This window comes from Eretmochelys imbricata, chromosome 15 (assembly GCF_965152235.1).
Source record: "Eretmochelys imbricata isolate rEreImb1 chromosome 15, rEreImb1.hap1, whole genome shotgun sequence".
Taxonomy (NCBI): Eukaryota; Metazoa; Chordata; order Testudines; family Cheloniidae; genus Eretmochelys; species Eretmochelys imbricata.
In genome coordinates this window covers 10,690,310-10,700,071 of record NC_135586.1, presented here as the reverse complement: position 1 = coordinate 10,700,071, position 9,762 = coordinate 10,690,310, and the positions used below count along the sequence as shown (strand labels likewise).

General features: G+C 46.2%; 1 protein-coding gene across 1 annotated transcript; it reads right to left on the bottom strand.

Moving 5' to 3' along the window:
* Positions 1–2,537: 2,537 nt before the first annotated feature.
* Positions 2,538–9,191, bottom strand: LOC144275618 (hydroxysteroid 11-beta-dehydrogenase 1-like protein B). The gene is made up of 6 exons (XM_077835013.1): positions 7,119–9,191; positions 5,757–5,887; positions 5,219–5,330; positions 3,932–4,120; positions 3,118–3,261; positions 2,538–2,825 (listed from the first exon to the last, which is right to left on the bottom strand). Exons 1-6 carry the CDS (start codon positions 7,216–7,218, stop codon positions 2,611–2,613), a joined length of 891 nt encoding a protein of 296 aa, XP_077691139.1. The 5' UTR covers positions 7,219–9,191; the 3' UTR covers positions 2,538–2,610.
* Between the last annotated feature and the right edge of the window lie 571 nt (positions 9,192–9,762).

Below are 9,762 nucleotides of genomic sequence, written 5' to 3'. Positions count from 1 at the left end.
TGCAGCTGAAACGAGACATGCAGAAAGTGAACAGCTATGCTCGAGGTAATCCCTGTGCTTCAGTATCCATTTAGACATGTGGCACAACTCTTGGAAATTTCCCTTCTTGGCTCTTCCTCTCAGACTCCCCTCTCTCCATCCTGTGGCTTGTGATGCAGGAGAGAAAATGCAGCGATGTTATAACAGTGCCTTTCCCTATTGGGAAGGGATAACTCAGGAGTCTAAGCACAAGCTTGAAATAGCTAAGCTCTCTGAAACAGCAGGCTTAAATCCACCCTTCATGCTTCTGAGGCAGTTTCATTTAGCTAGCATCTCTCTACTGATTTTTATCCATAGATCTGAATGCTTTACAAAGGGAGATAAGCAGTGTTATCTCTGTTACTATGAAGAAATAGCCTCAGGGAGGTGAAGTGACTTTGTGAAGGTCACACAGTGAGGGTGGCATGGCTGTGAATTGTACCGAGGTCTTCTGTCTCCAAGTCTAGTACCTGGACAACACAGCCTCCCCAGTTTGCCTCATTGTCCTGTGCCAAAATTTCCCTTTCATTGTGCACCCGTTGTGTGCCACTCTCCCACCCCTGAGCTGGCTATGTTTTAGTGGTGGTTTATGTATAAAAGTTTGTGAACCACTTTGGGATGTCTGGGATGAAAGGTGTTATAGAAATATTAGATGTAATTGTTTGTTAATTAGCTGTTTGGATTCTGATGGCCATTTTCACCCCAGTCTATGATATAGCTCTGATGTTTCCTTCTCAGTCCTCGGCCTGGTAGTTATATTAGCAGCTGGTATAGAGTGGGAGAGGGGGTGCGGAGGGTGCGTGTGTGTGTGTGCGTGTGTGTATCAATCTACAGCACTTCAGCATGCCTCACACTAACTCTGTGGATCCTCCTGATGCACATTAAAAGTTCCCTAGTGTGTATTGACATCCTACAGCTTGAAACAGAGAGATTGGGGACTGTCCCTCATCATTCTGATCTAGTTGGCGGACAGCAGCTCTGAGGTCTGCCCAGAAGCCTATACAACTGTATAGTTTTGAACTACTTAGAAGAGCAGGGAAAGGACAGCCCTTGACAGGGAAGTGCTCTCTCTGTATCCCCACTCTAGGGTCTAATTCCATGCATTATTAGGTAGTCTGTGGTAGCTGCACGTGCACCTCAGGCCAGGCTGGGGGTAACAGTCCAACTAGAGGAGGCTGTAAGCTACACGTGTCAAGGTGTCCAGATGCTAGAGATGAGTGAAGGATGGAGTTGCATGTCATGGCCCTGCCCAGATCTAAGGTGTGTATTTTGGGGCTCATTGGGGAAATCTTTGCTCAACATAAGAACGGCCATTCTGGGTCAGACCAAAGGTCAATCTAGCCCAGTATTCTGTTTTCTGACAGTGCCCAATGCCAGGTGCACCAGAGGGCATGAACAGAACAGGTAATTATCAAGTGATCCATCTCCTGTCGCCCATTCCCAGCTTCTGGCAAACAGAGGTTAGGGACACCATCCCTGCCCATCCTGTTTAATAGGTATTGATGGACCTAACCTCCATGAATTTATCTAGTTCTTTTTTGAAACCTGTTATAGTCTTGGCCGTCACAACAACCTCTGGCAAGGAGTTCCACAAGTTGACTGTGCGTTGTGTGAAGAAATACTTCCTTTTGTTTGTTTTAACTTGCTGCCTATTAATTTCATTTGGTGGCCCCTAGTTCTTGTGTTATGAGAAGGAGTCAATAACACTTCCTTATTTACTTTCGCCACACCAGTCATGATTTTATAGACCTCTATCATATCTCCCCTTAATCGTCTCTTTTTCAAGCTGAAAAGTCCCAGTCTTATAAATCTCTCTCTTACAGCAGCCGTTCCATACTCATAATCATTTTTGTTGTCCTTTTCTGAACCTTTTCCAATTCCAATATATCTTTTTTGAGATGAGGCAACCACATCTGCAGGCAGTATTCAAGATGTGGGTGTACCATGAATTTATATAGAAGCCATATGATATTTTCTGTCTTATTATCTATCCCTTCCTTAATGATTCCCAACATTCTGTTCGCTTTTTTGACTGCCGCTGCACATTGAGTGGATGTTTTCAGAGAACTATCCACAAGACCCCAAGATCTCTTTCTTGAGTGGTAACAGCTAATTTAGACCCCATAATTTTATATGTATAGTTGGGATTATGTTTTCCAATGTGCATTACTTTGCATTTATCAACATTGAATTTCATCTGCCATTTTGTTGTACAGTCACCCAGTTCTAAGAGATCCTTTTGTAGCTCTTCGCAGTCTGCCTGGGACTTGACTATCTTAAGTAGTTTTGTATCATCTGCAAATGTTGCTACCTCACTGTTTACCCTTTTTTCCAGCTCATTTATGAATATGTTAAATAGGACTGGGCCCAGTACAGACCCCTGTGGGACACCACTATTTACTCTCTCCATTCTGAAAACTGACCATTTATTCCTACCCTTTGTTTCCTATCTTTTAACCTATCTCTCTCTCTATGCACTTTGGAAAGATTATGTCCAGCACAAACATGAGTCCAGCATCTCAGTTGCCCCCTCTGCTTGAGTAGGGTTTTCCTTTTATTGTGCTTCCACGTGAAATTGAACTGCCCTAAGGCTTAGAGGATATTTTCCAGGACGAGGAATTTGTCCAGCAGCCTTTCCATCAGGCCTGGCATCCATTCCTTCAGCAGCAGCAGAGGCTTTAGGGTCCAGTAAGGATATATGACCTCTCGATGTCGCAGCACACCAGCCCGCACCACTTCCCGTGCACACTCTTCTTTGGGACTTGCCTGCATGGTGATTTTATCACCGATGATTTTCAAAGCATTGTCTGGGATGAAGAGAACAATTATCACACAGGGTATCTCCTTTCCTCTCTTCTTCCAGATTAAACAGACTGCATCTGGGTGCATTGGGGAGCATAAACTCTCTGAACTACAGGAGCCAACACCCAAGCCTTTTCTATAGTTCTTAAAATCACCATCATGTAATAAATCTCCTGACCTCCCCTTATTCCCCTGAGATTATCTCTCAACATCTGGATGATATTTTTCCCCTTCTGCACTGTGTATTGCAGCCTAATGATTGGGTCTGCCCAGTAGAGAGTAGCATTTTTGTTTTACCTGTGTCAATATATCCCAGCACAGCAACTGTGACTGAGAGACTGATCTCCCGAAGGTGCAGCTCCCTGCGTAGCGAGCTGTAGAATCCTTCCAGAGCAAACTTGGCTGCATTGTACGAGAGGGTGAATGGACCTCCAATGCGACCTGAAGAGAATCAAAGCAATAGGAATAGCTGATAAGTTCCCCCAAGTAAACGATTCGCTGAGGGGAAAGGTTTTAGGCAAGTGGAGCTGTCAGAGGACAAACTGGAGTCTCATGTAGATCCAAGTCTAAATACTGTTCAGATCATTTTTCTGTTGCATAACTGCCAACCTCAGAAACCAGACATGTCTTCTATTAGATGGGGCAGCCCCACCAGCTCTTGCTGGGATCCCATCGAATCTCACAAGCTAAACAGTGTCAGGGCATGTCATGGGAGGAGACCTCCAGGGGCACCTGTAGATGGTTTGGTAGGTGGCCCTCTTTACTCTGCTTTGAGTTCCTACTCAGACTAAATCCCCAGCGTAGCTGCATTTCAGTGATGGGTGAGTGATCCCAGTGAACAGTTTGTACTGAGCATTTTGAAAGACAGATTTGGAGGAGAGTTGTAATTACTCATCCTCTGCCACCAAAGAGTTAACAAAACTTCTCTGGAACTAGAAGCCTTTGTAACAGGCAGGAAGAGATTGGCTGTTGTTGTAACTAATGGCTTTTCCTGTGGAGGAGGTGAGATGAAACAATGATTCCACCAGTATTGTTAGCTGTGAGATTGGTTTGACTGAGTAGGGCAGTTTGGATGCGTTCACTGGTAACTGAAAGGAGCAGCCTTCCTTACCACTCAGGGACGATATGACAATGATGCTGCCCTGAGACTCTTGCAGCATGGTCATTGCAGAAACTGTCAGCTGGACGTAGCTCAAGAAATTGACAGTCATAGAGCTGGTCACTGCTGCCATGTCTCCTTGGAATGGGCCAAACCGGCCACTTCCCCCAACGTGGTTCAAAACCAGGTAGTCGAGACCCCCTGAAAGAGAAGGGGAAACACAGATTCAGATGAAGTATGTGCATCTGTTCTTGGATCAGATGGATGCGGTACACTATCTGCCCTCCCCGCTCCAAGATAGCAGCCGTTCTGAATCAGAGTCTACCAGAATCAGGGGATTTGCAGTGGGATGCACTCACATTTCAACCCAAATATTTTTTAGGTGGAGCTAGACTTACAGCCACTGAAGTCAATATCTAAACTCCCACAGATTAAAAGGGAATACTACTGGACTCTGGTATTGTCGGCCTTGATCCCAAGCTAATTCCCACTCTTTGTTCCCCAGAGTTGGGATGCACATCAACTATTCCCATATACCCTCCTGCTGTTGCTCGTGACGGCTGATGGCTTTGGAGTCAGGGCCCTAGCGGAGAAACCACTCACAGCTCCATCCTGCTTATAAGCCAGTGGAGCCATCTCAGGTTCTGCTTTTCTCTCCTCTGTGCAGACTCCTGGAGACCTCCCCCACTCTCACTGCAGCCTTCCCCCCCTCCCTGATAAATCTGACCTCGCACCCACTGAATGTCTGACTTGTCTGCAGCTACTCCGTGCACACTCGAGTGCTCCATTGTGAGAAATGGTGCTTGTTCCATCTGACACCGCGCACAGGCCACTTGGGATGAAGCAGTCACTGTTGATTAAAGCCAGGACCCTTTTCCATGGAGGGCCCCAACATCTGTGATGGAATAATACTAATGGCTGTTCAACTTCCCAGTGAAGCTGCCCTGCCCACTGAGGTTTAGTGCAGGGATTTCCCAGCTGGGGCCTGGGGAAGTCCCCGTTGTTTGGAAGAGCACCTAAGCCGGTCATTCTGGAATTCTCTGCATCTCTGCTGCCAGTTGAAGTAATTAGTTATTCAAAAGAGAGCTGCACTAACCCTACAGGGAATCAGTGTTTGGGAATCTGCGTGGCTGGGCCAATCCCTAGGATGATTAGGCTTTTTCCGGGTAGCAGAAAAATGGAGCATCCTGTTTCAGGGAAAGGCAGCGTGGGTGATTGGAGTAGTTGACCCAGGAGAGGTCTGTGTCCTTCCCTGTCCCAGGAGGACACGAAAAAGGAGGGAAGCGATGCAAGTTTTACCCAGTTTGTTTCTGGTTTCTTCAATGACATTCTGGGCTGAAGTCAAGTTGTTCATGTCGGACACCACGTGCCTGGCAGAACTCGCCCCCAGTTCCAGACACTTCTGTGCCACCTGCAGAGAAAAGAGCAGCCATCAGCAAAGAACCTGACACTGCAGCAGGCTGTGCAGCCTTCCGCGTGGCAGCTGTTTCATAGCACAGAGTAGAGCGTGCAGCCGCCTGCTTCAGTTCGTCCCAGGTTAATGGATGGGGCAGGAGCTCGGTCTAGCATGAAATAGAAGGGACTGAATGCAGCTGAAGAATCACATTGGGCAGGGGAGCAAAGAAGTGATGATTTGCAGTAGCGTGCTCAAGGCCACATCCTGGCCTCGGGTGTGAATACAATTTCTGTTGAGAGAAGGGGGTTGTAATGTGGGTGGGTGGCCAATGTGTCCTGGCGTTTGGCCACCTCTGCACCCTGCTGTGTGGGATTGGAGAGTGGGGTATAATAGAAGCCCAAATGTTCCATTTCTCCACCCTCCTTGGGTTGGGGGTCTTACCTCCTTGAGCTGCTTCTCCCTCCTGGCAGTGAGGAGCAGGTGCGCTCCCATTCGTGCAAACTCATAGGCTATTTGTTCCCCAATCCCAGTGCTCGAACCAGTGACCAGCACACGCTTCCCTCGCACCATTTCTGGAGGTTTAAAAGGCTGTTAGCAGGAATTTGACCAACTGCTTCCCTAAGATACTGGGCATCAGGGAGCCCCAGGACTCCAACACTGATTCTCTAAATCCCAACAATATGTGCCATCGAAGAAGGTCTACCTTTTCATCTGTAAAATGGAGGTAGTGATACTCTAGGAGTACTGAGAGTATTCGTTTGTAAAGTGCTGAGTACCGGCACCAAATTGTTTGTACAACTGGGGAGTCGTTACACCTTTGATCAGCCTGACCTGTTGGAGGAGAGACCACTTGTGATATGGGCTTATGTGTAATTGGACAAGTTAGGGAGGGAAAGGACCTGTTAGGTCACCCCATCCCTCTCCCTGCCACTACAGGATATGGTACATTTACTAGAGTTTGTCCAGGCTTGCTTTAAATGTCCCAAGCAATGGGGCTTCCACCATTTCCCTTGGAAGACTATTCCGCAGGCTAATGCAGCTCTCTGCAAATGTGGCCTTGCCCGCTATTACAGAAAGCATGTTCCCCAAATGCATGGCTCCTGTGATAGTTCCCAATCCCCAGAGGGAGCTCATGGTGAGCACCAGAAAGTTGGTTCTCTCAATGGCTTCTTTTAGAAAGAGGTATTTTCTCCCTTTCCTGATATTCGGGTTCCCCAACCTCTGAAACAAGGTTATCCCAAGTCCTGGTCTGTCTTTGCTACTCAGAACCAGCATTCCTCCTTTGTCACCACCTGGAGGAAATCTTGCAGCCACAAGCTTCCATTGTGATACCACGTCTGTAGGAAAGTATCTGGCTTCTCTTAGGGCATCATTGGGGCTCATTTCCGGTCAACATTCTGCATTTTCTAAACTCATTGGAGTGGTTCCCCTTACAGTGGAGGCTGAGCCACATGTTCCCTGCTTCATTACCCCCTTTTACACTGGCCTTTCTCTCTGTTCACCTCTTGTTTTTCAGCTCCAACTTTCTGTATACCTCTTAAATAGATCATTGTCATAGATCTAGCTTAGTTTTAGAAAGTATTTTCAATTGCTTTGGATGCTGACAGTAGTCACCAAATGGGGGGTCATCTTTTCCCTTTACACTGAGCTGTGAGAGTGCCACAAAAGGGGACTAACCTCCATCCTGATTTCAGCTCAGTTTTTGGCAATCAGCGAAAGATCTGACTGTAACAGGGAGTCAGCGCTAGCCCTCTTCTGTGCCTGGGGTGTGAATTCCCTGGGGTCCCGTCCTGCTTTGCTTACCTGCAGATAGGGTTTCCTGGCTGTAGAAATAATAAGCACATAGGCCAACAAGGAGCGAGAGGAGAAGCCTGATTGCAGCCATTGTATCAGCTCTGTGCATAGACACTGGAGTGAATCATTAAACCCAGCAGGCTCTTTCATGTCCAAGTGATAAACAAGTGAGGGTCACAATTTGATTTCAGCATATGTCACTGTCCGATTTCTCTCACCAGCCTCACATTGGAGCACTTCCCTCCTGCCAGCAGTTTGTACTAGACTAGGTATGCACTGGGGCAGCGATTTACTGTTTAACCCAGATCCCCTTTTGCACAGTGCACCACATATGGTGCCATCCCTTCTGAGCTGCATCCAAATGAACTGGCTTGAACTACATGGAAGATGTTAACTGGCTCCTGTTTAGGAGACAGTTACTCCCCTTTGTTGTGGGAGAGCAGACTCTGAAAGCTGCTGCAGACCATTAGCAGCCATTTGAATGTCCTCTTACTGTCCCTTGTCAATATGAGCATTTTGAGGGATGGGGGGTTAGGGTGAGACCCAAAGAACATTGGAGGCAGCTTCTCCATCCTGACTGGCTGGTGGGGAGGGTCACTAAACTGTACTATATACATTCTTGTACTTTGCTCATCAGCATAGTATCTGAGTGCCCTCCAATAGTGCATTAAGCAACATGATTAACATCTGCCATATGTTGTTTGGTCTCTGATCCTCTCTCCACAGGAAGAAGTGTGTGCATTGGTGTCTTGTTTTGACAGTTTTTTTTTAATAACTGGTGGTGTGACTTGTGATGGATCTTAGTTCCTGAGGGAGTTAATGTCATAGAACTTTCTCAAAAAGAAAAGGAGTACTTGTGGCACCAGACTAACATGGCTGCTACTCTGAGAACTTTCTCAGGAGCTGGTCCAAGACTGTCTCCTGCACAGACAAGCTTTTACCCTTATGACAGAGAGAGCCATTGAGCCAGAGGAACATAGAGAACATTATCAGTGGAAAGCCATTGCCTCCCTCAGAGACCAGTAGGGTGACCAGACAGCAAATGTGAAAAATCAGGACGGGGGTGGGGGGTAATAGGAGCCTATATAAGAAAAAGACCCAAAAATCAGGACTGTCCCTATAAAATCAGGACATCTGGTCACCCTAGAGACCAGGGTGGGTCTGAATCTTCCCTTGTGTATGGCACTTTGCAGGATTTTTCTCACTGGCTCCCCATCATAATGGAGTGATAGAAAGGTCCGGAAATGCTCTCCTGCTTGGCAGTCGTCACTGGCTATAAGAAAGGGACGCTGGAGAGTTTGGCTCCAAGTTCAGACAGAATTCACTGTGAATGCTAGTTATGTAACATAGCCTTAATGCTAAAGTGATGGGCACATCAGAACTGCCTGCAGCCTTTCTGTTGTGGGTCTGCTGTAAAGGAGAGATTAAGAATTATGGTCTAGTCCATCCTGAGATAAAACTGGCTCAAGCACCCACCACAGGGAGATGGTTCAGTTGTGTAAGCAGGGAAAGCTGGCTGAGTTGTTTGGATTGCAATGCTTGAGAGAGATGCAGTGAAGCAAGTCTGAAGCCTGTACACAGCACCCTGTGCTTGCCACCACAGAGGGATGCTCAAGCTTGTGGGATAAATGCCAGCAGACAAGAATGGACGAATAGCCCATCTAGTCTGGTATTCTCCCTCTAACCATAAGAGGTGTAAAACCCTATTGGTCATAATGTACCTAACGTTTGATACTGACCCATTGCAGGGGAGAATTCAGATAATGCCTTGAAGCATGACAACTGTTGGCCCTTATAAATATTCCCCTAGCTGGTGCCTCTGCAGCTGCCATTCCTACTCATATAAAGTGTGACATTATTTTAAACTGCATTGGGTCTAATTTTCAAAGCTATAAGCAAAAATGCATAGGTTTCACTTGCACTTTAGGTATCTGCACATGCCAAGAGCTAGCTATGTGTCTTACTAGCCATCACATGCACAAATAGTAAATATGTATATTTGCCTCTAGCTTTTTGAAAATCATGCCCTCTAGACTATAATAAGCTATAACGATGCACTAATATATTGTGGCTGTGTTTCACTTTTTTATGTAAAAAGAAAAGGAGGACTTGTGGCACCTTAGAGACTAATAAATTTATTGGAGCATAAGCTTTCAAGAGCTACAGCTCACTTCATCGGATGCTCACGAAAGCTTATGCTCAAATAAATTGGTTAGTCTCTAAGGTGCCACAAGTCCTCCTTTTCTTTTTGCGGATACAGACTAACACGTCTGCTACTCTGAAACCTGTCACTTTTTTATGTGTTGTTGCAGCCATGTTGGTCCCAGGACTGGCAAGGTGTGTGAGGTAATATCTTTTATTGGATCAACTTATCTTGTGGTGAGACAGAGACACTTTTGAGTTTACACTGGTCTCTTCTTCTTCTAATATCCTCGGACCAACACAGCTACAACAACGCTTCTCTATACCAGTTATTATTTCCTATATTCAGACAAACTCAAGATACATAGGTTACGGAAAATGGGTGCATGTGTGCGTGTATGCACAGAGTTTGGGATTTTTGCCAAAAAAAAAAAAAAAAGGACCCAGCCACAGCTGAGCTGCAGGCAGGATGGGTGGATAAACAAGATCAATGGGTCCCTTTTGGATTTTA